Below are 27,463 nucleotides of genomic sequence, written 5' to 3'. Positions count from 1 at the left end.
CGCTTCCCAACTGGAAGACCGTTTCCAAGGAAGGAATCTTGCAAACAACAGAACACACAGCAATAGGAGAAACTACAATCTTGCCTAAAATCGTTCTGCTTACTATATTAGCAGGAGGCACAGTGTTGCACAGAATGACCCTTTTGAGACACGACTTTATAGTATGTCATCAGAAGGCAACTCCCAGAATGGGAACTGCCCAATTGTAATTTAACTGGAATCCAGTTAAAGTCCTATGCTTAGACCCAAAAACTTAAGTGCTCAAACATGACACAATAAAAATTTAGCTTGCCTATATAGTTCATTCCAAAAATTAAAAATCTTCAACTTTTGGTAGTAAAGTTAAAAACAAGCTTGCTAGTATAATGTAGTTGTTCAACAGGACAGAAAAGTGCACATATTGTTAGGATGTGTTAATGGAAGTGGCATGTCCAGATCACAGGGAGTGTTCAGCTGAACTCTGGGCAATGATGTGCTCAAGTGAGATGCACACTTAACCAAAGGATACAGCCCTCAGGGAAGGAAGAGACTTGGTGTCTAGCCTGGATCAGAAAAGACTCTAAGAGAGAGACATAAAGAAGCTTTCAGGTGTTTGACAGGCTGTGATATGGAACAGAGTCTAGACCACAAACGACTGGGTGGAAGTTACTGAGAAACAGTTTTCTGTTCAATGTAAAAAGAAACTTTCAAACCATGTCTGTGGGAGGAAGAATGATGGTCCCCAAAGATGTCCACAGTCTAAACCCCAGAACTGCATGGGTGTTACCTTACATGGTGAAGGACACCTCGCAGATGCGATTAAGGCACAGATCTTGAGATGGGGAGAGGCTCTTGGAGCATCCTTGTGGGTCCAATGAAATCACAAGGCTCCTTACAAGAGGGTGGCAGGAGTGTCAGAGACAGAGATGTAACAACAAAGCAGAGATCAGAGTCAGAGAAGGGCTGAGGAGGCTACACTGCTGGCTTTGAAAATGGAGGAAGGGGCTACAAGCCAAGGAATGAGGATGGCTTCCAGAAGCTGGAAGAGGCCAGACAACGGAATCTCTCTATAGCTTCTAGAAGGAATGCAGCCCTGCCAACACCTGGATTTTAGCCAAATAACATCCATTTCAGACTTCTGACTTCCAGAACTGTAGTAAAGTAAATGTGTCGTTTTAAGTTTGTGGTAACTTGTTAGAGCAGCGATAGGTGATGAATGCGATGTCTGACAAGGAAATAACCACTACCTGCCCCAGTGAGCTCCCTGTCCCAGGAGGCAATCAAGAAGACACTGAACACCTACCTGTCAGGAATACTGTGCAGGTAAGTCCCGGATGACCCAGGGCAGATCCCTTCCACTCTGAGAGTCCACATCTCATGGCAGTGCCTTCTCCTGCTTTCATATTTGACACGCTGGTTGCCACCCCCAGGCCTGGTCACGGGTCAGGCTTGCCCTCATCTTCTCCCAGGAGAACCATGGTAATAAGAGGCTTGCTTTGGGGGATGCCCTAAGGGCACCTGGGCCTGGGCCTGGCTCAGAGCGAAACTGCTTGCCGGGGCACCTACCTGAGCAGAGGACTCCTTTGTTCCTGGCGCAGGAGAAGTTGTCGCACTCGCAGAAAGGCCCATAGATCTTCCCGAACTCGCTCTCGAAGCAGGAACACTGGTTGCAGCTGCACTCCCCGCGCCCGCTGCACAGCGGCTTGCCCTCCGCCTCCCGGCACAGGTTCTGGTACCCACTCGGGCTCTCCCCTTCCTGGCACTCGCAGCGGGTACCCAGGTAGCTGGGGTTGCACTCGCACAGGCCGCAGACGTAAGTCCCGTTGCCACTGCACCTGGAGCTGGCCGGCTCCCGCCCTGCGCTGCAGCCACACTTACAGTTGTAGGTGACGCCCACCTCCAGGCTGTCCCGGAATCCCACGGGCCGCAGGGTGAACGTGTGCTCCGCGTGTCTGCCCGGGCAGCTCCGAGCCTCCACCGACACCTCAAAGGATGCCTGGGCAGCAAGAAGAGAGGGGGCATCGTGGCCGTGGCTGGGCAGAGCCTCTGGGGTATCTGCGTTGGCCTCCCAATTGCCCAGGGGCCTGGCCAAGGACCGACTCCTCCGAGGTCCTTGATGGAGAGCCCGGCCACAGCCAGCGCTGTCCAGGCACAGGGAGAGCCACTGCAGCGGCCCGAGGAGGAAGAGGCCCCAGATCAGCAAGCTCCCTCATTTTACTGAGGACAAGAACATTGGGGCATGCCGACATCTGACAAGCATCGTGCCTGGTTCTTTAAAGTTCATTGTCTCTTTTAAGGCTCACAACCCTGATGGAATGGGCTTTGACAGAAAGGTCAAAAGACACACTCAAGGTCACACAGCCCTTTTCCTCTTTCTTTTCATTTCTATCCTAGCCTCTCCCTGTCACCATTTTGAAAGTCACTCATTCCACAGATATTACTGGCTGCTCCCCCTGTGCCGGGCACTGCACTCGACGTGCTCCCTGAACTCACGGGGCGCAGGGGTCCACACACCCGGGCAACTGCCCATGCCAAGAAAAGTTTCCTCGCCTACTGGAGAAGGGACGAGATGACCATCCTGGTCACTTCCAGAGCGTCTGTCTCGTCACAGACACACCCGAAGCCTCCCTCTGCCCCAGTTTCTCCTGAGTGGTCCTCGCAGCTGCGTCTTTCACAATCAGCCCACGGCCCTGAGGTCATAAAGAGCCATCACTGATAAAACGCACTGCACACGCAGACAGACCTTTTCTTTTTAAACAAAACGCATAAAAAAGTGTTGCTAACTCTTCATCGGTTGCCTTGGCAACAGGCAGCAAGGTGGACCTCACTGGCAGACGGCACTGCAGGAAAGATGCCCATCAGCTGACCACACGGCTGGGATGTAAGGAAAGCAAGGAGCCTACTTGCTGTGATTCTTCAGGACTCCTCCCTCCCCCTCCTCCCTCTGAGAAAGGAGCAGAGTGCGTTAGACTCACCCAGCACCGCCTCAAAGCAGCGCACTATGGAAATGCAGACAGGGAGCTGGCGAGCTCTGACCACATGCCATCCTGAGGGGCTTCTCCCCTGAATGGTGGCGTTCCCTAACAGAGGCCTGGGCCCACTCCAGACACTGACTCACCACGTCCGGCCCAGATGTCTTTGTTTTTCAAAAGACTCCTCATTTCATTCTGAAGCTCAGGATGGGTTAGGAACCGCTTTTAGCTATTGTTATTCTTAATTCCATTATTTGGGTTGGAATAAAGCTGATTTTTAAAAAGTCATCAATAACTTGTTTATTGGGCACTGTTTAAGTAATAATATATATTTTTGGAGAGCACTGAAAACATTTTTTTCTAAATGTTCTACAGATCCCTATCACTTTGGGATCTTTACTAATTCTAAAAGGTCTCCCCTCAGATTCTGTGACATCTAGGGACACTGCAGGGTGGGTACGGAGATGTGTGAGACTGAGCAGGACAGACCCAGCTCTCGAGGGCCTGGACAGAGTCCTGCTTGGCAGCAAGCCATGGCTCCATGGGACTCAACAAGACACCCAGGAGTCAGTGCTAGCCAAGGGGTGTCACAGGAGATGCCACTGGACAGGTAAGCTGAGGACAATGACCAGGAGCCAGGGTCAGAGGACATCAAGCGCGCTGCAGACAGTTGGGACTAGCCTACCTCACCCTCCATGTCTATGTGAGAGATTGAGGCAAAGGGAGAGATTGACAAAAGCAAGTTCAAGACAAAGTTCTAAGGCCCTGAGGTACAGGTGGGCTCTCGAAGTAAGGAAATAAGATGGGGAGCCCACCCAGGCACTGAAATCTGCCCAGTGACAACAAACACTAATGGCTACCAGGTGCCGAGTGCCCACAAGCACTGTGCTGGGCATTGCCAGGAGCATCTCATTTACATGCTCTAGAAGGAGGCACCTCATCTACCAGAGAGAAATTGGACTTGGTGGTGGGGGGGGCGGCGGTTAGGGTGCTCAGTGCTAGTCGCACAGCTGGGGAGGGGTGGGGCCGGGCCTGTGCTCTCCTTGGTACGTCACCTCCTGAAAGTGGGGAATGAGGCAGACGTCCAGTGTCCAGAAGGAGAGGCAGCCCAGCTCATTGCAGGGACCGCCAGAGGCTGCTCCCCATCTTCCTGCCTCGGGCTGGGGGTGACCTGAGCCTGCAGATGGGAAGGGGGGGATCCATGCCTGACCGATGCCCCACCATGGGGCCATCAAGAACGCAGAGCTGAACATCCCTCCCTCCTGTGGCTCAGAGAGAAGCCGTGACTCGCTCAAGGGTACTACTCCCCAGGGCTACAACTTGGTTGGACTTGTTAAATGAAAAGCTCTTGCTCCCCAAAGGCATCTGTGGGTGGGAAATGGAACAAAGTACAAAGAATAACCTGGACAAAGAGCCAAAGGCATTTAATTATTGAAAGACTATGGGGAGTGCCCATCTGTGAGATAACCTTCCCCCAGGGAAACCTGCCTGCGTCAGGGGATGAGGAGAGAATTAAATCTCCCAAGTCTTGCTGATATGTCTGTGTCGGCTGGGGAGGAAGTGCAGAGGCTGGGGGAGCCCCTGAGTCAGTGCTGGCAGTCGATCGCCGAGGATGTAGAAGGGCTCCTGCGCCATCTGCCCAGCTGGGGCAACAGGGCGGCCCTGGCCCTCGAGCAGGGCGTGGTGGCCATCCTTAGTCCTAGCTGTCGGCTCTATTTCAGCCCCCAGGGCTCAGGTCCTGCTGGGCACAGGAACGCTATAAAAAGCACTGGGAGGACAGCAAGTAAATCTGTTCTATTCCCCTCCTTTCAGAGTCCATTTCCCTGAAAGGAAAGGATTCAGGGAGTCTGGCCGGGGCTGGAACGAGGCTTCTCTTTCCTGTGGACTCCAGCTGAGCCTGAAGGCTCCCCAGTTCCTGGAGACGTTCCATTCTCCCACTCGGAGATTCCAGAGGAAGGTCACGGACATAGCAGCCCTCCCTCCCGCCCAGTCTTGTTATTTAAACCTCATTGGGATGCTCCTGGTTCCCCCACAGGGCTGCTGGCCTGATCCTCCCTTTCAAAAGGGCTGCCCAGCTCCCACCCCAAACCCACCAAACCCAGGGCTGTGCAGATGCCAAGTCTACTAGGAGCCCATGGAAACAAAGCCTGGGCATGGGCACGGGGTAGAGAGCCCCGGAGGAGGGGACAGGAGCCGGGGACATCGTGGGAAGACTGTGATGGGGCTCACTGGGTCCTTTGTACTGGGCGTTAGTGCTTGCGGCACAGTCAGCCACTTGCATACTGATTTGTCACACCAGTTCATGAGAAAACTGACTCCCAGTGGCCAGGACCACTCACTCAGCCCTTACTGGTGTTGGGGCCAGGGTAGGAAAATTAGGGAAATAACTGAGATCACTGGAAAACAGAACTTCATTCGATTTGGGACTTCAAGCTTTTAATTAAGGAATATTTCTCTTTGAGGACAACCTTGTCCCTCACCCCACGCCACCTCTCCTGCCTCTTGCCTGGACAGATCTCTTAACCCAGCGAACACAAGGAGAGTCACAGCACCATGGACTCTGGTTGGAAATGACCACAGAGCCTCTGCCTGCCCCACCACCACCCCTGCATGTGGCTTAAGTTACAAGGTGAGACCTGCCTGGCTGCCATTTGACCCAGCTGTCCCAAGGCTGCCCCACACATGGGCCATGTCCTCATCCACAGGCCAGACCCTGAGGTACCTGACGACAGTTACATCTTGTCGGCTTTCCCTAATCCCTCTTCTCCAGGTGAGTCCCAGGGCCCCCCTGCTGTGCTCTGCACTCCTGCCTACCCTCCTTGCCAGTCCCCGATTTGTCCACAGCCCTCCCAACTCGTGGCACTAAAGAATGGAAGCCACCTGCCAGATAACAGCCGGATGGCTTAGCCTGGCAATCCTCCCAGTATAGCCAAGCCTGCCTCTGCAGCCCCAGCTCCAGCCACCCTCCACTCAGGCCCCAGCCCACTCCCCTCAGCTGCTTCCCATATGCAGGAGGGCGATGCTCTTTCACGTCCTCCCAGACTCACCTGCTGCTCTGCACATGCTATGCCCACTAATGGGACCTCCCCACTCTCCGTTTCTGTGTCTGGAAAACTCCCAATCTTGCTCAGAGCCTCAGCTCAAACGGCGCCCCCTCTGCAATATGGGGCCCTTCTTCCTTGGAGCTCCCACAGTACCATGCCCAGCTTTTATCCCCACCCCTCATCACCCTCCATTGGGTTGACTCCTTCGTGTGTATATTTTCTCTACCAGATTTGTCCTTGGGACAAACGTCAGGAGGGAAATGCCCACATACTCAGTAGCAAGCTTGGTAGCCAAAGCTCAAATGTAAACTCTTTGGAGAAAGTTCAGCCTGAGAAGAGGAACAGAAAGTCTGCCTTCCTGGCCCAGGATTAAGAAAATCAGACTGGTCCCAGCTGGAAGCGCCACTCTCCTTCAGCAATAAGGCGCTTGAGGGAAAGCCCCTGAGCTCCCCCGCCAGGGCCAGCTCCATGGGCACGTGCCTGTGCAGTCACACATGGCCCCACACCCAGAGGTTTAATGCTCTGCTGCTGTCACCTTGAAATTCTTAATTTCTGAACAAGGACCCCATATTTTCATTTTGCACTGGGCACTGCAAATTACGTAGAGGGTTCTGCCTGCCACTGCCTCCAGGGCCCTCAAAGAGCTTGCTTCTCGTGGCCTCTCGGGGCCTGGCATGGCCCTTGAGAGCAGCATCATGTCCTGCTATGACAGGCGAGTGGCCGCTGCTCTGTGCCAGCCTGTCTTCATCAACAGAAGACAAAAACCCCACAGCCCTTGCAGCGGGGCCAGGGGCCATGTGACTGAGCCCCTTGGACAGCAAGACAGCACTGGAATGGTGGAAGGAAGCAAGGAGCCAGCACGGGACTTGTGCCTTTGGGCCCACTGCTGTTTCCACAGGACCGTGGCCCAACGGATGCCAAGGGAGGCTCCCAGCTTGCCCGAGGGGAAGAGCTGTCAAGGGCGGTCAGGGTAGGAGAAGCACCATCTTCTCCTTCTGTTTCAAATGCTCTGCACATCATCCGAGTACATCTCAGATTTTTCCTGCTGTGAAAAAAATCCCACTCAAAATCTTTATGTCTTCTGGACATTATCCCTATTTTTCTGAGGTATCCTAGCAAAAATCAAAATTTGTACAGTAGAGCATCCATACATAAGTGACAAGGATACCACCTTGGGCTTCTTTGGAACTCTTTCTTCAAGGAACACAGAAGAGGGGCCCTGGGACTCGGCTGGAACAAACACAGCCTTTGGCATCAGTAGTTTCAGATTTGGCTCCTGGTGCCTGAGGCATCCCACCAGCAGGACTTCTGGCAAGTTGTCTGGCCACTCCTGTGAGAGTGAGTGCCTCAGCCTTTCCCACGTAAAATGGGGAAGCAATGTCCACCTGACACAGCTGCCGCAGGAAGCAGAGGGGGCAGCAGAAAAGCCCCCACCACAGCACTGGGCGTATTATACATCCCCACAGAACGGGAACTCATGCCGTTCCCTCTGTGATAAGCAGGCAGTGACTGGGGAGATGACTCAGTCTGGAGCGAAAAGACCTTGGTTCCAGTTGCGAACCCATCGTTTGTTAGCTGGATGATCTTGGGCAGGTCATTACAGCCCTAAATCTCAGGATCCCTGGTAGCAATGAGGGAACTAGATGAGGAACATAGAGCTGACTCACTGTCTAGTTTGTTTCTAGTCCTTTCTGAGACATTTCCCTCTTATCCATGAGGGATGCCAATATAGTCATGCACCGCCTAAAACGTTTCTGTCAACAATAGATCGCATATACGACAGTGGTCTCGTAAGATCAGTATCACATGGCCTAGGTGTATAGGAGGTTATACCATCTAGATTTGTGTAAGTACACTCTATGATTTCACACAACGATGAAATCGCCTAATGGTGCATTTCTCAGAACATATCCCAGTCATTAAGCCACACACGACTGCATTCCTATAACAATTTCCCCTTTTTTGCTTAAGGCAGCATAAATTGGCTATAGTTTCTTGTGTGCAAAAGGAATTCCAACTTTATGCTGTCATTATCAACCAACACCAGTTACTTTGACCTTCCGGGTTTCTAGACAATTCATCATGATGCTGCCTGTCACTTATCCTTTTAAAAAAAGATCTGAATGTAGAAGTCCAGATGCAGTCCGACCCACACAAAGAAGACTGGAACCATTATCTCTGGGGTTTGAAAATGCTTCTATTAATGTAGCCTCGACTGGCATTACTTTTTTTTTTCCAAAGCAACACTGTTTATTCACATTGAGCCTTTGAGAATTAGAATCTGCCAGATGCTTTTCTTAAAAACTACTATTAAATCAACTTCCCTCTACTCTATTAATATGCTAAACTAAATGCAAGAGATTAATCCTGATGATTTCAATCCAGCTCACTTTTGAAAAATATTTTAAAATCTCAGTTTTCCTCTTTTATCAGATAATCTGTTTTCTCCATCTTTGTGACCTTCCCACCTCTGATAAGCGGGCCTTCCATGAGTTCAGCTCAAGCCAGTAGTAAACACGAACAGACAAGAGACATTTGGAACCTCAGTCAAGTCCTCCCTCTGGCTGGCATTATCAACACTCTTAAAAGGATGTTTGCTCAGCTACAAATCTGCCAAATTATGCTGTCATCAACCCCCAGTATTTGTCTTCTTCATAAGGATGTCATCTGAAATTGTCAAGAGCCGTCCTGAAAATCGGGCATCTGGTGTGTGTGCTGCACACACTCTTTCTCACCTCTGTTCCACTGTCCCTATTTCTCCAAGTAAAGGATTCCTTGTTTGGGTGCTTTTCACACATCATTTTTTAGCTTTCCTGACACACTGCACCAAATATTCTATCCACAGATCTGTACAATTCACTTACACGTAGTTTTATCTGGTTATTTCTACCTCCTTCCATTTTTCATAACTATCTCTTTAAACCCTGGAACAATAAGGCTTTTCTGTTTTGTAAAAAGTCATTTGGATTGATTAATCATTAGAATTGATCAAAAGAACATAAATATACTGCAAATTTTGACAAGAATTATAAATAAAATTTTATGGGGCCAGCCCTGTGGCCGAGTGGTTGAGTTCGCGCGTTCTGTTTCGGTGGCCCAGGGTTTCACTGGTTTGGATCCTGGGCACGGACATGGCACCGCTCATCAGGCCATGCTGAGGCAGCGTCCCACATGCCACAGCTAAAGGACCCGCAACTAAAGTATACAACTATGTATTGGGGGAATTTGGGGAGAAAAAGCAGGAAAAAAAAAAGAAGAAGATTGGCAACAGTTGCTAGCTCAGGTGCCAATCTTCAAAAAATAAATAAATGAAAATTAAAAAGTAAAATTTTATTGGAAGTGCCTCTTTAATGAAATGAGGCTTTCCCCCACCCAAATAGTTGATGTATGAGTAAAGTAATATTACTTTTTGCTAAATAAGACAGGCATCAGCATCAATTACATTCCTATTTTTTATTTGCACAGATTAAACCCCTTCCTCTTCCAAAAAAACTTACTCCCATAAATAGGAAGATGGGGGGGCTGGCCCCATGGCTGAGTGGTTAAGTTCGCATGCTCTGCTTCGGCAGCCCAGGGTTCGGATCCTGGGCGCGGACATGGCACTGCTCATCAGGCCACGTTGAGGTGGTGTCCCACATGCCACAACTAGAAGGACCCACAATTAGAATATACCACTAGGTACTGGGGGAATTTGGGGAGAAAAAAGCAAGGGAAAAAAAAAGAAGATTGGCAACAGTTGTTAGCTCAGGTGCCAATCTTTAAGAAAAAAAAATAGGAAGATGGGAATAGAAGTTTTGTTACAGCAACATCATCCGGTTCTATGAGTGCCTTCTGAGTTAATGCCATAAATAATCAATTTTAATGATCTTTCATCTGACAACTTTATTAGACCTTCTTTCATTTTTTTAAAAAAAGCAAAAGAAACTTTGAAAAAACCTGTCTTAGATTTGTCACCCAGTCATTAGAGTCCTTTACTTTCTCAACATTGATACCGTATTTTCAGTTGTCCCCTTACTGAGGCAAAACACCACTGTAAGATTTAGATTGGGTGAGAGTATGCCTGTGTGTTGTAAAGTAGGCAAAGGGTAGTTGTGAAAGGGGAGGCGGGCGAGGATCCATTATGGAATGTGAGAAAACCCCAGAAGACCAGCCATGTAGCTATACCTACATCTTCTTGAGCTGTTTCCCTAGAATCCAGGGTCTAAGTCTGCTTGTACTCACCTTGGCCATCAATAGTGCTTATGAATGTCCAGAAAATACGGTTATCTATTTTTAAGGTCCCTGTAATTCTTTTAAGGGTGGAAAAGAACTTTCTTTCACTGTCTATTTTCTGAGCAATGAAACCGTAAACAAAGCAAGGAATGGATCTCATCGTCTGCTTCTAGCAGCAGGAACCTCTAGAAGATGTGTGGATGGCTCTCCATCACCACTCTGCCTGCCTCTGTGCCTGTGTTTCATCTGTGTTCCCATCACCCATATATCCTCTTCCCTCCCTCAAGTCCTTGGTTTGGTACACAGGTGCACATCTTTACAATGTTTCTTCCCCATCATTTAATTATATCCACTAATCCAGACAAGGCATCTCTATGCCTTCCATTGCTGTAGAGTTCTCTGTTCCATCTCATCAAATCCGAAGAGGTGGATGGTTTTCTTCATATTTTACAGAAGGGGAAGTTGAGGGTCAGATTATCCAAGGCACAGAGCAAGCTCTAGAAGACTAGGAATGAAGGCCAGGTCTCTTAGATTCCCAGCCACGCCCTCCCACCTGATTTCATGCCTGTCAAATGAAGGTAGCAATGGTTTAAAACACCAAGGGCACAAGGTCAACTTGAGGAACGCTTAGGTGGCACTGCACTGAGGGCTGTCTATTGACTGGAGCTTATTAACAAGTCCACTTGGCACCCTGAAGACACAACACAGACCAGCGTTCGGAAAGTCTAAGGATGCTAAGTTGGACAACAGAATACAAACTCCTACAGAACTCTAAAAAGTCACAAAAGTTATCAGAAGCCAAAGAATGATGACCAGGGCTAACAAGTATAAATGGAGGGTGAGAACTTACCGTGTCCCCTATCTTTAGGCCCTCGCACTTCCTCTGACCAGGGTAGGATACACCATCCTGGCAGGTAGCAGTGAAGACGAGGTTAAGATCCTCAGGCTGATCCCAGACTGACAGCTCCACCTTAGACCGGATGCTCTGAACAGAAAGAGGAGATGAAGCCAGAACCATTGAGTAAAGGCTGCAGCCAAGGTGCTCTCCGTGCTGGTTCTCTGATGCCCACATGGCTTCCTCTAACTCAGGAGACTCAAGACAAGGCAAGAGCCAGTGGGCTTGGTTAGCTGTCCCTCCCTCATCCCTTTCCTTCTCTCCACACCCACATGCCGTCTTGCTAGATGTGGCCTGAGGTCTCCCTCTGTGAGCTCAGAGTTGATAATGGTCCACCTGCCATATGATAATTTTACCTGCTTCAAGGGCTGAAGCGCTGTCTCTGCTTGCCTCTCCCGAGTCACCTCTCAACCCACCCTCAGCTTTTGGGTCTTTACACGTGCCTAGGGGAATGTTCCTTTGCTCAATGGCACTTCTCTCTTCTCTTCCCCCTGGCTAGCTCCTTCTCATTCTTCAAAAGCAGTTCAGCAGACACTTTCTCCCAGAACCCACCCTATCATTCTTCACATCCACACTCATCCCCCAACAGAGGAGGTCCACATTCAAGAGCTTTGAAACTACATTCTGAGAGAATATCATCTTATGTGTGGATTATGTCCTCAAGACAGTGAATCGAAATAAAAATGAAAACAAAATTACCTACCAGGATAGAAAAAATAAAAGACTGAAAATATCAAGTGTTAGAAAGGATGTGGAGAGACTGGGGCCCTCATACCACACTAGTGGGAGTGTGAACTGGTACAATCCTGAGAAAAAACATCAGGCAGAATCTCCTAACACTGAGGCCGACCTTAGACCTAGCAATTCTCTCTAGGACTATACCCAACAGAGATGTGTACTGACCAGAAGAAGGTACAACAGCACTGCACACACTGTTCACAGCAACACTGTCTGTAACAGCTAGAAACTGGAACAACCCAAATGCCTAGCAACAGTAGAACAGATTTTTTTAAAAAAATGCTGGTGTGTTCACAGAATACCGTACAGTAACAAGAATGAATGAAATATAACTACATGCCATGACACAGATGAATCTCAAATATAACATTGCCCAAAAGAAGTCAGACACAAAAGCCACATATACTTTATGATTCTATTTATATGAAATTCAAAAACAGGCAAAATTGGGGATAATAATGGAAAAGAGAATGATAGGGGCTTCTGGGAGCCAGTAACATTGTTTTTTGTCCTGGTGCTGGATTCTCAGGTGTATTTAGTGAAAAGTTTGTGCAATTTTCGGTATGTTTGTTAGTTTAAAAAACTGCCATTGAAAATCTCTAAGGAGGATGTCCTTTGGAGATTGAAGTCAGATGAAGTAACTGGCTTGTATTTAGGGGCCATATCTTACCAAAAAAATTTTTATGCACTAAATACACGCAGTATAGCAGGATGAACACACTCTGAGAGGCACATGGATCAACCAATGGCCCTTCAGACTCCTACCTCCCTTCCCAGGTCTGCTCCAGGGAACATGGCACTGAACAGAACGGCGGGCAGAGTTGCCTCTCACTCCCGTGGGGTTTCTTTTCTTTCTTTCCTCTTTTTCTTTTTTGCTGAGTATGTAGTGTTAAACTTGAATAAACTAAATATGCAGTTTTCCCAACAAATTTACAGCTTGTTGAAAATATTCTCTGCAAAAAATAGCCTTTCCCTTTGCAACGAATCATCTAAGTGCTTCTACAACTCTAAAAATACTCTCTTAAATCCACTTCCTCTTGTGTCAGCCTCAACTGGCAAAGGGTTGCGAGAGATCTACTCGGCATACACAGCATCTCCTGCTGAATGTGATTAGTTATTTAGAAATCTGTTTTCCCACTGAGTTGTGAATTCCAAGGGCCATACTATATTTCTCTCTAGGACTCACCACAAGCTTCTGTTGAATGAATGGATGGATGGACAGATGGATAGATGGATGGATGGATGGATGGATGGATGGATGGAAGGAAGGAAGGATGGATGTTTTAACAGCAGCTATGCTAAAGGACTAAGGCCTAGTGGAAGAAACTTAAAATTATTTTTGAAAGACAAAGTAAATTTTAAAAAAATTTGTAATTGTGAATAAGTATGAGGATGAGGCAAAACAGTGTATCATAAAAGGCATAGGTAGATTAGAGCTGTGTAAAAAATTACTTGGGATCAGTCAATGAAATATGAGAGCCTGTGGCTCATGAACAAGACGTTGGGAGGAAGCATGAGCCCTCCCCTCATCAAGACCTGCTGAAGCTGCCATCTGGAAGTGTTAATGGGGAATTTGGTAGAGGGACAAAGATCACTGGGGACTGGGACTCCTATTCAATGAATCGGTAACTATAATGGATGGAAATTGAATCCTATGTTTTATTCTGGCCCTAAGAGCCCAAAGCCTATGTTCTGATCTGAAGTTTGTATTATTCTTGCTCTCCACACAGTCTCTGGAATCAGAACACTTAGGATGTTACTGGGTCAGGAACCGTGGAGATTATTCAGTTTAAATCTCATTTTATGGAAGCAGATACTGAGGCCAAAGGAAAGGCCTCATCCATGGTCACTGATCTGCCAGAGGCAGGATCAGAACCAGGCCTCCCTGATGCCCCTGCAATGCTCCCTGTGATCACCCACCTGATTCTCACTTCTTTCTTCGGAGACCTGTTCTGATTTTGGAAAGTGTGGGTGGGTAGGTTGTACTCTGGTTGTTAAGAGTCAATCTCCCCTAAAAGACTATGAACTCCTGGAGGACAGGACTGTGTTCTGTGCACGGTTTTATTCCCAAGGTGCAGCATGACGCCTGCCACACATCAGGCCATTAATATATAGTTGTTGAATGAATGAATGGATGGATGGATGGAGTACAAGATATAGCAGAGGATCAAAGCCACAGGCAATGCAGTTCTTACGCATGAAGACTTACGTGTGACTCCTGAAATTCAATTACCTCCTACCAGATCTGCCCCTGAGGATGATTCCTTACTCCTCATCCTAGGACAAGGAGACAATGTCAAGAATGTCAGAAGTTTAAAGGCTATTAAATACTCAGTCAGGCTAGGTCACATCTGCAATGCCTTTAAGTCAGGCCAGCTGTGGAGTGGTGGGAGCAGACTTTATGGCAACAACGAAAATAGAAACATGTGCTCCACGAGGAGAAACATATACATGGCCTCTGATGTCACCCTCCACATGCAACTCTAGTGGTTTCCAGCTCATTCTGTTCTTTCCCCAGACTGAGATGAGATCCCAGTGATTTCTCTCCCAGTCCTACTTCCCCTTTCTCAATGTGACACAGTGCTGGCGTTTGGGGGCAGGGAGCGGGGTGGGTGCACCCAGGGCTCTATCTCTAAGCTCTGGAAGAGAAGCTCTCATCAGCAACTATGGGACAGCAAAGCTCCACACGGCTAAATTCCCTTGGGAGGACTCGGTGATCTCTCACCATGAAGAATTTGGGATGGCAAGAAAAATTTTTGTAAGTTCAAGCCCAGAGTTGAAGATTTCACACTATGAAAGTTGCATACAACAGACTCAATGCTACAGGGTGTTAAATTAAACATACCCTTTGCATTTTGCTAGCTCCTCAGCCTAGCTAAATACCGCAGCCATTTCATCTGTTACATGTGCTCCAACCAAAGTCCTTTCAGAATGTCCCACAGATGGTTTGCCAGCTCTCTAGGGGAGGTAAAAGTCAACACCCACACTTAGTCATGTGTTGCATGACTCATATGAAATCCACCACAAAACGCTGAGACGGTAAAGTGACACAGAGAAATGGAAAGAGCCCGGTTAGAGCTATGCTTGGACCCTGTCCCATTGGGTTCTGGGTTCTGGGGAGGCCACCAGCTCTGGTGAAGATTTAGAAGTCAGAGATCAGAAAAAAGGATGTTACTATGTGGGGAAAGGGGTAGGAGAGGAGAAGGAAGTCTTTAGTTTCTTTCAACAGGAAGTTCTAGCAGTGAGGAGGAATCAGAGAATTTGTGAGAGGAAGACAACCCTTAACTGCAATAGAAGGTGGGGGCGGGGGATGGGGAGGAGGGAGGGAAAGCCAGTCACAAATCCTCACTGTCCCCCGACTCACCACCTTTAGGACGCCGAAGCTCCAGGAGACCAAGGCGCCTGACCATACCCCAAGCTCCGGGGTTGCCCCAGTGCGAGGGCATTACCTACGATCCTGGTCTAGTTGAGCAGCATTTTGTAACTCAACACAGGGCTGGAGCAGTAGGTTGACAAAGTCAACACTGGAAAGGCAGAGTTCCAAATACTCATTTGTAAATTATTTGCGGTGGGGAAGGTAAGATGTTTTTTTCTCACACACATGCGATGCCACAGTGGTTAATTGGGTTCCCACGTTAGCCCACCAAAGTCTATTTTATATAAATTTAGGACTAACAGTGCTATTTAAACTATACTTACTCTATTTCTAACTTTGTTTTTACAGGAAGATGTACTCTGCATTCCAGTTTGGGAATTACCTGGCCCCGTGAGGGGTGGGGTGGACACTGGAAGTGACAACCATCCTGGGACTTAGCAGGGAGGGGACAGCTGAGGGTACATACCTCCAAGCACAAGACACTGCGCTTGCTATTTTCCTGAAAAAAGGTAGGTCTGAGTCAAGAACTTCTTGAGTATTAGGAATTGAGGGAAAGGAAAGGAAGAAGGAGAAAGGTTTGGGAATCACGGACAATTGGCTTGGGATGTGAAAGCAACTCCCACACCACGTCCATAAACGCTGCACTTCCTACAGTAGAGCCACGTTACCGTGATGAATGACAACAGCACAGAATTTATCAGGCCCACTCAGGCTCCGTCCGAAAGGACCTGATTACAATCAGATCCTAAGTGCATAGGCAAAAGACCTACTGTTGATTCCTCTTGGATTCTTCATTCCCGCTTTAGTTTGCAGCTCTATGATGAGCTCCATGAGCCTGGGGAATTTCAACTGTCCTGCCCACCGTGAGGCGAGGTCGGTGTGCATGCTTCTCCCTTCTGGCCGAGGGAACACAGTGGCAGTATCACCTAGGCAACGGGATGGGTGGAGAGCACCTGCACCCACCCAAGTGAGGTGCTCCCATGAGACCTGAGTCATCACACAGTCAGAACCCAAACATGGCCAAGAGCTGCTGGCCCGAGTTGACTGAGCCATTCACTGCTCACTAGGATCAGCTTAGGAAGAGAGTCAAGATGGCAGCGGTGAGAGGAGAGGGATGCATTAAGCAGGATGGCCTTCTCCACCCAAATCTGAATGAAGGAGGAAGGCACCAAACTCAAGAGGCAGGAGATGGGAAGCAGAGCCAAGTTCACCAGCACAGTGCGTGGCCCACCGGAGTCCACATCAGCTCCCGGAGCCCCAGTGGGAGGCGGTGGAGGAGGGGGTGGAGGTGGCAGTGGGGGAAGAAACCGATGACTTACATTGTACGCATTGATAATCAGTTGAATGATATTTTTGGAGTCTCCATATAAAATCTCCACTGTTGTTCCAGGTATCAGGGCTGTAAAATTCTTGAAAAAAATAAAATAAAGAAAAAAATAAGCCCATTTTGCCCTTCTATACTGTCAGAGTGAACACTTGTCTACTGAGCTAGAACAGTAAGGGGCTCCCCAGCATTAGTCTGCCACTCTCTCACACCATCAATTGGAGAGGACCCCACAAGGAAAGGCGAGAAGAACAGGCAGAGGAGAAGAGTCGTTGCAGTAAGCTGTGGACTCCATTGTCAAAGGCCTGAGTGGCAAGAGTCTGATGAGATCTCTTCCTAAAGTATAATGTCCTGCTCCTGCTCGGAGACCCCTCCCGTCTGGCATATCATGGACATCTCTCTGAAATTCCACCCTCCGAGGTCAACAAATTCTCGATTTTCCTGCCCTCTCTCCCCTCGTCCACATAGGTATTCCCAGGGTCAGTTCATGGATGCTCTCGATCTGTTTGGCAGGAGTGAAAGGGAAAACTTTTCTGAGGGTCTCAAATGCGCCTCTTTTTCTAACAGGGGACTGAGATGTGACTAGAGCCCTCCCAAGGACATCTGGGTATTTCTGGGTGAAGTCCTGAGACAAAGCAGGCGGGCTTGCGGTGGCTGCCTTTCCTCTTTCATTAAGAAAATGAATACGTCACTTATAAAGTGAGAGAAACATCTAGAAACATCTACTTCCCTCAGTCTGCCTTGGACTGGGTGGGCCTCTGCCCTGAGCCAGGTGTCCTTGGTTCTGGGTAAGAAAGGCTTAAGCCAAGATGGATCTCTTCCCTCTTAAAGCATCTAGAAGCATACTCAGTATGGTCTGTGCAACTGATCGCTCTAAAAACGTTATTTGCAAATGGATGTTTTATCTGCAGTCTTCCACTATACAAAAAAAGAAAATCCATCCTCTTCCCTTGTTTTCATCTTTTAAAAGTGATTCAGACTTAAAGAAGATAATGAACTCTAGACGATGTTAGTGGCATTTTCTCAGTGATGATCTCAGGCAGGAGCAACAGAAAAACACAATCAGACAAAGGTTCTCTTGTGGATATTTAAGAGCAGGAAGGAGAGGGGACCCGGGCTGGCTGCTCTAGAGTAGGGATTAAGTTCTCATACCCTCTCAGTTCAAAGGATGTCAGAGGTGAGCTGGGCTGTTCATTTAGCTTACGTGAGTGCACTCCTTGAGCAACCCCGAGGAGAGTTCTAGTTCAAAACGTGACTTGCCTGTGATTGTGGGAAGAGTACACTCATGAGGGGAGTTTATAATGAGGGTCCACGGAATGGCTCAGAAGAGTCTTTTTTAGACAGAATGGATGCAAACACAGACTGCTCTGTTCACTCAAGACATTTACTGTTTTCTTTGGGAGTTCCTGTTCCAGGTTAACCCCCTGGTCTCCCGTACCCTGCGGGGAAGGCACAAAAACTCTGGAACGTTGGAATTAGTGATGCAGCCTGCCTAGATGCCTTAGTCTTCTTCCTGTAAATTTTCATTTATACTGTCCTTCCCTACCAGAGTGTGCTCCTGTGTGTTTCCATTTCATCATCTGAAAAGTGGGAAGTCGTACTATTTCCAAAGTTTTTCTCAGGATCAAATTGGATATCGCATGTTTCAATCCCTAGTAAAGGGATGCACTGCTAGGTGAATGCTTAAGAGCTTCCGGAACACTATTAGTTTCCACTATATTACTACTTTCAAGACAGGGCTACATTCCACCCCGCCTTTGGATCTCCCGCAACACAGAGTAGGGCTATTAACACTCCTCACCCCACATTCTAAACTCCCGTTCATCTTAGGGTCAGCATGGCCCCCAGAATCAGGCCCCCAGCCTCCCTCACTCCTTCCAGGCATACCTTGTAGAGCATATAATGGTTCTTCGTCACTGCAAAGATGAGGTTGATGTTGTTCTCTGCCAGTTTCTCTCCAAGCAAGGCAAGGGATGGATAGTCCTAGGGCCAAGGCAAAGTCAAGGCTGTAACATTTCTAACAGGCTGATACTAGCATCCACCTCCAACATGCACTCAGTGACTTATCACTTGCCATGAAAAGCATATTCCTCTGGCAGCCCCTTAAAGCCCCTTAACAATCAAGCCCCATAGGCAGCTCCTAACTGAGGAAATGCGTAGAGGAGACCCCCAGGAAAGGACCCTCTGGCACCTACCAATCTAGACTCACTCCTGCCAGCCTCCCACCCCAGAAGGAGAAGTGAGGAGTGGAGGTTTCCCATACCTGGTCTGTCTCCACCCCTTCAGCAGGAATAGGGCAGAGTGGGGAGGCCCTGAAAGGAGGAGCCACCACATCCTGCCGTCTACCACCAGCACCTGTTACCTCTCTTCTCTTCCCTAAGAATTTCTTCCCCGACTCCTTGCCCTATTTTCCTGTTCCTATACTCAACGGTTGGGCCTGCCACTATTCCCCTACAGGTCCTGTCAGTCCTGCTTATGGCTCAGAATGGGTTGAAGAGGCTGCTGACTTCTGGACTAAAAGATAGACCATGGCGGGGGAGGGGTGCAGAGCAGGGAGGGAGGGAGGAGGCTGAGAGGCAGCTTAACAATGTCCTGAAGGATTTTAAGGGCTAATGATGGGTACAGGGGCCCTCATCAGTTTTGTAGTTATCAGGTTCTATAGTTATGAGTCTTTTTTCTAGACTCTATTATTCTTGGATAATATAGAAGGCTTGGGCACTGGCCACCTCTTCAAACTTGGACTTGTCCAGCAAAGAAAATTAGAAAGAACTCCTGTCTAGCTAGAAACCAGAATGGATTTGTGAGGGAAGAGGGTATAGATTTTTTTTTTAATTGCATAGAAAGTGTGACAAGATCCTGCTAATTGTTGAGTTTGAGTGATAGGAACGTAGGCACTCACTTCACTGGTCTATCTCTTATTATATATATTTGAAATTTTGCATAAATTCTTTTAAATGACATGGTCATGGTCACAGACTACTGAGAGTGGAAGGTCCCTGGGGCATCTCGTTCCATGTGGGACACTGCTACCCCACTCCTGACACTGAAGAACCCAGTGCCTCAGGGAGCCCATTTCCAGAAGTCAGGAGTTTTGTCTTCCAGATAACTTCTATCCCAGTTTGGATCTCTGGAGGAACACTGTCCCCGCTCTCATGGAAGACCACCTCTCCCCTTTGAGATCTCTCCTGTCTCCCAGGTCACCTCTTTCCTCAACTAAACACCCCCATTTAGGGGCACAATGGCAGAAAGATGAACCAGCTACAGAAATCCCTGAGAAATGTTCTCTGTTACTGAGGAGTCCTGGAAGCCCAGCTGGGGAAGATGGACTGGAAAGCCAATCCCTAGAATGGATTGGAAAGCCAGCGAGTAGAAGGCCAGAGGAAGGTTTCGAAGGCCAGATAAGAACTTGCACCATGGGCAGGGTCACAGGAGCAGGGCTGGGGTCCCCGGCCCTCACCATCTGGCTGGATGCAGTGTACTCGTTGGCCTCATTCAGGTGGCACTGGCCATCGTGCGGCTGCACCAGGCCCCCCAGCTTTCCATCCAGCGCGATGTGGGGCACATCATCCGTTGTGAACACCAGCAAGTGCAGAGCATCCTTTCGCCAGCCGATCTTCTCCTGAGGGACAGAAGTTTGCTGGGTGCAAAGCCATTCTGGCTGCTCCCAAGCCTGCCCTGGGACATCGGACAGGCACTCACCCATCTCCAGGAGTCACGGTCTGAATCAGTGGCATTGCCCTGCGTGCACAGCTGGGGAACACTCATAAAACCACCGGAGAGGGACTCCACAGAGCTCAGAAGAGACACAGCCTAAACGCACAGAGACAAGTCTCCATGGCTTCACCCTTATAGGCCTGCGTACCTGGAAGCCCCCTCCAGACCATCATGCTCTTCCTCGCTCCTTTCAGTTACACCTGAGGGCTGCTTCCCCTTTTAGCCTCACCTATTATTCCCTCCCCAGGACAGCATTTAACCCACCGCAACCTCCCCACGATGATGGGTAAGTGAACACTACAGGCCCCCAATTAGACACAAATTGCTCAGAAGGGTATGCTCGAATGACCAACAGACGGATCTGTCTTTGGAGGATGTGGTAAAATGTGCCACCTATTCTGGTGGACGTAAACCACTCCATACACTAAGAACCACTTGACATTTAAGGTCGGTCAGATCACTCTTTCCTCCCTGTTCACTGTATGGAAGGCATCCACTCTGCAGTCAGGGCACAGCTAAATCCAGTCTGGATTGCGAGGGAAGGACTCCATTTTTCTTATTTAGCCACTGTGGCCCCAATACTACACACAAACACTCCCAGTCATTTTTATCAGGAGCAGCTAGACCGTGATACAGGGCAACAAAACCTGGGATGTGGTCGTCTTCTTACTAACAGTGGAAGGGCATCCCAGAATATGTTGGTGGCAGGGTGAACACAGGAAGGATTTAAACGTTGTCAAGAGTCATCTACACATGCACACTTGGTACTGAAGTAGGAGACCAGATGCACAGACTATAAAGTCCAAAGCTATTGCTCTCCTGGCAGATGCGGGGCCGAGGGCCTCATCCTCTCTTTCTGATAACCACAATGATGGATAAACTGCCTTCAAGAGCTTTGATATTTTCTGACTTGCTCCAAAAGCAGTATGGAATAAAGAAATAAACCACAAATAGTCAGAGTAACATGAGGGAGAAAACGGTTTGAAGAGAAGCCAGTAAGGGCTGAAAGCCAGGAGGCCTACTGTGAGCAAGCAGCTTGACTTTTTGGGGAATCAGTTTCCTAGACTCTCAACATTCATCCAACATACAATTACTAATCTCCTACTGTGTGCCAGGCCCCGAGGAAGGCAGTGGGTCTACAAAACAGCTTGTTCCAGACCTCAAAGAGCTTGCAGTCAAATGGAAACACCACTCCAATACATCGTGATTGGCATGCTAATGAAGGTACAGACAACGTCAAAGGAAACCTGAGAAGAGGAGGAGGGAAAGACTTCCCAGGATGGATGAAACTCAAGCTGAGCTGGACAGATTGGGAGGACTCTTCAAGGAAGCCGGAAGAAGAAATGAGGGAGAAGGAAGAAGAGGGGTTAGGTGTTCTGGGCACTAGCAAAGGCACAATGAGGAGGCCTGGCACATTTTCAGGACCTAAAATAAGAAACCTAGAAAGTTTAGAGCAACGAAATTCTAAGCCATGACAAAACTAATTTGTGGTGTTAGAAGTCGAGATAGTGGTCCCTCTTGGTGGCAAGATTTGGGGAGTAATAATCGAAAAAGGTCACAAAGAGGCTTCTGGGTAGCTGGTAATGCTCTGTTTCTTGACCTAGTGTTTCTACTTTGTAAAATTTATCAAGATGTATTCCTTTTTTTTTTTTTTTTTTTGAGGAAGATTAGCCCTGAGCTAACATCTCCCGCCAATCCTCCACTTTTTGCTGAAGAAAACTGGCCCTGAACATCTGTACCCATCTTCCTCCACTTTATATGTGGGACACCTATCACAGCATGGCCTGCCAAGCGGTGCCATGTTTGCACCCAGGATCCCAACCAGTGAACCTTGGGCCGCCAAAGCGGAATGTGTACACTTAACCGCTGCACCACCAGGCGGGCCCTGAGATGTATTCTTATGCATAGCTTTCTGTATGTATGTTATACTTTGATAGAGTTTAAAACTTTGAAATAAATAAAGCAATACATTATAAGCCAAGGAGTGTGGAAGGGAGGGGCAAGATGCTTAGGAGATAAAGCATAATCAACAGAGTATAAGCCAGCAGCGTTCTTTGCAGGAAAATGTGGATGTTATTCACAAGGGCACCGCATTGTGCTAAACACCCCAATAAAAAAGTAGAAGAGTCAACCTTTATTTTAACAATGTGTGTTAAGAACCTTGAAGAAAAATCAGAAACCTAAATCAATGGATAGAGAGATTGTTTCCATGGACTGGAAGAGTCAATGTGGTTGAGGTGTTATTTCTCCCCAAATTGATCTATAGATTTGACACAATCCTACTCAAAAGCTCAGAAGTGGGGCTGGCCCAGTGGCTGAGTGGTTAAGTTCGGGTGTTCCACTTCAGCGGTCCGGGGTTCACCAGTTTGGATCCTGGGTGCAGACCTAGGCACTGCTCATCAAGCCATGCTGTGGCAGCATCCCACATAGAAGAACTAGAATGACCTAGAACTAAAATATACAACTATGTACTGGGGCTTTGGGGAGGAAAAAAAAAAAAGAGGAAGATTGGCAACAGATGTTAGCTCAGAGCCAATCTTCCAAAAAAATAAAACATGCATATTTGGGGAAAAAAGCCCAGAAGGCCTTTTTGAGAAAATGACAAGCTGATTCTAAAATTTATATGGAAAGGCAAACAATGGAGACCAGCCAAACAATTTTGTAAAACAATAACAAAGTTGGAAGATTCATTATCTAAGGTCAAGACTTCTTATAAAGCTACAGTAATCAAGACAGTGTGGTACTGACAAAAGGACAGATGCACAGACCAGTGGAACAGGACAGAGAGGCCAGAAACAGACTCACGAGTATATAATCAACTTGACAGAAGGTACTGGAACAATTAGACATTCATATGAAAAAAACCTGAAGCTTGACCCATACCTCTCACTATATACAAAAATTAACTCCAAGTAGATCACACACCTAAAACTATAAAACTTCTGAAGGAAACACAGGAGAAAACCTTTGTGATCGTGGTACAGGCAAAGATTTCTTAGACAAGACAGATTTTTAAGAGAAAAAACTGATGAACCGGACTTCATCAAAATTAAAAACATCTGCTCTTTGCAAGATACCATTAAGAAAATGAAATGACAAGGCACAGATTGGGAGAAAATATTTGCAAAAGATAAAAGTCTGATAAAGGACTTGCATCCAGAATATATAAAGAATTCTCACAGCTCAATAATAAGAAAACAAACAACTGAATTTAGAAAGATAGAGCCTTGAACAGACATTTCATCATTAGTCATTATGGAAATGTACATTAAAAGCACAATGAGCTAGCTGTCAGATAGCTATTCCAATGGCAAACAAACCAACCCTGGTAATACCAAGGGCTGGTTAGGATGTGGAACAACTGGAACTCTCATAATCACTAGTGAGAATACAAAATGTTGCAGCAACTTTGGAAAACAGTTTGGCAGATTCTTGTAAAGTTAAATATATATTCACCATCAACCCAGCAATCCCACTTTTGGTATTCACCCAAGAGCAATGAGAACTTATGCTCACATAAAAACTTCTATGCAAATATTTATAGCAGCTATCCTAATCATCAAAAACTAGAAACAACCCACACGCCCATCAAGTGGTGAACAGACACACACACACACACTGTGGTACATCTACACAATGGAATGCTACACAGCAATGAAAAGGAATAAACTACCGACATATACAATTGGATGAATCTCCAAGGCTTTATGTTAAGTGAAAAAGGCCTGACTCAAAACGTGATTTACTGTCTAACACCATTCATAAGATATTCAGAAAAAGACAAAAATATAGGGACAGAAACAATTCCGTGTCTGCCACAGGCCAACAACAAAGGGACACTAGGAAGCGTTCTGGGGTAACGGGAAAAATGTAAACCTTAATTGTAGGGGTGGCTATAAGACTTTATGGCTAAAAAGGGTGAATTTTACTCTATGTAGATTATCCCTCAGTAACCTGACTTCAAAAAAAACTCTGGGTGCCAAATCTGGGTCCATTCGACACCAGGCGCCTCCACCATGCCACGTACGTTTGACCCCAACGAGATCAAAGTCACGTACCTGAGGGTGCACCAGTAAGGAAGCTGGTGCCCCAGATCGGCCCCCTGGGTCTGTCTCCAAAAAAGCTGGTGATGACATTGCCAAGGCAACCAGTAATCGGAAGGGGTCGAGGATTATAGCAAAACTGACCATCCAGAAACACCAGCTTAGATTGAGGTGGTACTGTCTGCCTCTGCCCTGTCATCAAAGCCCTCAGGGAACCGCCAGGAGACAGAAACAAGCAGAAAAACATTAACCTCAGCGGAAATCTCACTTTTGATGAGATTGTCAACATTGCCTGACAGATCCAGCACCAAACTTTAGCTAGAGAACTGCCTGGAACCATTACAAGGGTCCTGGGAACTGCCCAGTCTGTGGGCTGCAATGTTGAAGGCCACCACCCTTGTGACATCATAGATGACATCAACAGTGGTGCGGTGGAATGCCCAGCTGGTTAAGAACAACAAAGGAAAGCATTTCAACAAAGGACTATATGACAACCAAAAACAAACAACCCTTAAAGAAGCAGATAGCTTTTGATTCAGTGGTTCTACTACCTGCTAGAAGTGTTCTGAAATACAGCGCTATTTTTACAAACAGTGACAAGAAGGGGACATGTGAATATTCTACTATTTGGGAATGGTTAAATAATCTGAGATATCTCCTCTCTGGCCATTAGAAACTATGTTCATAAAAAGTATGAAATTATGGGTAAACACGCACAATATAAAGTGAAAAACAAAGAATAGAGTGCGATAATTGCAGTGTGACTACAAACTAGGTAAGAAGCAAGCGTTAACTTTCTATTAAAAAGAGAATAAGAGAGATTGAAACACAATACACCATAACGTGGCTGGGCTTGGGGTTGAGATTATGGGCAATATCTTTTTCTTTTTTCCAACTGTCTTTAATAAGCAAGCATTACTTTGACAAGACTAGGCTCTGAATGCTGGATCTGTCATTTAACTTTTTCAGTCTCCTTTGCTTTCATGCCAGCCTCTCAAGGAACTTGTAGGGACCTAGAGGCTGGCAGCAAGGAGACAGAACATAGGAACTTGGGTGCCTGAAGATGGCATTTTAATTGTGTTGCCAACTCTAATTTCCTGTGTAGCTTTGACCAAATTATTTAACACCTCAAAAGCCTTTTTCTTGTCAGTAAAACAGGAATAGCAATACTTATCATTTACTGGTCACCTCCACTGTTCCATTTAATCTTCACCACAATCTTTGTGAAGTAGGTGATCCATCGCCATCATGCAGATGAAGAAACTGGTGCTCAGAGACATTAAGCAACTAGCCCAAGGCCCCTGAACTACTAAGGACCAGAGAAGTCAGATTCAGACGACCTGTCTCTTACCTCCAAAGCTAAACTTCCCAATCACATAGGGAGAAGGGGTCGGGGGGTGGGGAGGTATGTGTGTAATAAACGAGATAATTCATGAAAATACATGGTAGGCTCTAAAGGCTGCTGGATCCAAAATAAACGTTTGTTGAATCGGAAGGTTGCATGTGAAACAGAAACAGCTCCGCAAAGGAAGAGCCACACAGCACAATAAGAATAATTTGGTTTTCTCTAAAGTGCACTCTCGTTATGTAAGTGATGTTAGCAAACTTGGCCCAGAGGCTGGGCTGCACAGACTGAGTCAGGACATGCTAGTCATTCACCCAGACTTTTGGGCCTGCAGAGTTTACAAGCAGTGACTCCACAGAGAATTTACATTAGAAATAATTTTCCTGCTGTCTGCCTGGTCAGCAGAGCTGTCTCTTTTGAAGACTTCAGTTCTGTGTCCCATGTTTGGGGCAGAGACCAATGGTGGGAAAGTGGATTTTTTTTTAAGAAGAGAAAAACACTTAACTACAAAATGGAGTATGGTGTGGGGTCCCGAGGAAGTGAGCTTTGGAACAGATGAGGCCGAGTTCAAATCTTTGCTTTGCTCTAACTATGAGACCCTGCGTCAGTCACTTCACCTCTCTCAGCCTCAGTTTCTTCATCTGTAAAATGGAGACGATCCTACTTTGAAGGGTGGATGCTAGGTTTAGACACAGTGTATTAAAACATACCCAGCACATTAAAAAGGAGCTATAATTATTACTCTGGGAATAGTAATAGTTTTTAGATTTCTTCTTTTCTCCTTTTACTACTCAATGTGTGAGCCTCCACAATTGTCACAGGGACTATGAAATACTGCATGCCTGAAAGTTTAATTTGCATTAATTAAAACCACAATGAGATTCTACTGTATACCCATTAGAATGGCTAAAATGAAAAAGACTGACCACACCAAATGTTGATGGAGATGTGGAGGAAATGGAACGTCACACTGCCAGTAGGAACGTAAACTGATACAGGTACTTTGGAGAAGTTTGGCAGTTTCTTAAAGTTAAGCAAACACCTACCACATGACCCAGCCACCCCACTCCTAGGTATTGACCCCAAGAGAAATAAAAGCCTATATCTGTACAAAGACTTGAACACGAACATTTACAGCAGCTCTATCTGCAATAGGCAAAAACTACAAAAATCCCAAACAACCCAAATATCCAATCCGTGAATGGATAAAGAAACCATGGCATATGCATACAATGACTACTACTCAGTAACAGAAGGAATGAACGGAGACACCCCACAGCACAGAGGAGTCTCAAAACAATTGTGCTGAGTGAAATAAACCAGGCCATAAAAGAGTACACACAAAATTTTAGCAAATGCAAACTGACGTGTAGTGACAGAAAACAATTTATTGGCTGCCTGGGGTAAGGGGGCAGGAGGGAGAAATGACAAAGGAGCACACATACTCTTTTGGGGGGAGAAGTATATATTCACTCTCTTGATTGTGGTGTGTATCTCTCTCACGGGTGTATATTTATGTCAAAATTTGTCCAACTGTACACTTTCAATATGTGTAGTTTACTGTATATCACTTATACCTGAATAAAGCTGTTTTACTTAAAGAAGACTTGGTTTGCCCAGAAAGTCACTTAAATACAATAAGTTATGTGAATAGACTGAGTGTCAGTCATGTGCCGGGAACAGCACGTACACATCATCTCTTGCCCAGTGGCCTTATCTCAGAGCAGTCAGGGACCTGGGCTCAGAGGTCTGTGAAACCTCAGTTCAGCCCCACATCAGCCTCAGCTGTCTTCGTGACCTTGGGCAAGTTACTTCATCTTT

The 27,463-nt window shown here is 46.9% G+C and overlaps 1 protein-coding gene across 1 annotated transcript in view; it reads right to left on the bottom strand.

Annotated features, from left to right (window-relative positions):
• Nucleotides 1–27,463, bottom strand: part of ITGB5 (integrin subunit beta 5) — a 109,184-nt gene that overhangs the window by 31,020 nt on the left and 50,701 nt on the right. The window contains exons 6-10 of the mRNA XM_070583712.1: nt 19,998–20,159; nt 18,428–18,523; nt 16,536–16,625; nt 11,058–11,192; nt 1,546–1,975 (exon numbers count right to left, since the gene is read on the bottom strand). Coding sequence (XP_070439813.1) covers nt 1,546–1,975; nt 11,058–11,192; nt 16,536–16,625; nt 18,428–18,523; nt 19,998–20,159 — 913 coding nt within the window. The remainder of the gene's footprint in view (nt 1–1,545; nt 1,976–11,057; nt 11,193–16,535; nt 16,626–18,427; nt 18,524–19,997; nt 20,160–27,463) is intronic.

This window comes from Equus przewalskii, chromosome 18 (assembly GCF_037783145.1).
Source record: "Equus przewalskii isolate Varuska chromosome 18, EquPr2, whole genome shotgun sequence".
Taxonomy (NCBI): domain Eukaryota; kingdom Metazoa; phylum Chordata; class Mammalia; order Perissodactyla; family Equidae; genus Equus; species Equus przewalskii.
This window is presented reverse-complemented; position numbering and strand designations above follow the sequence as displayed.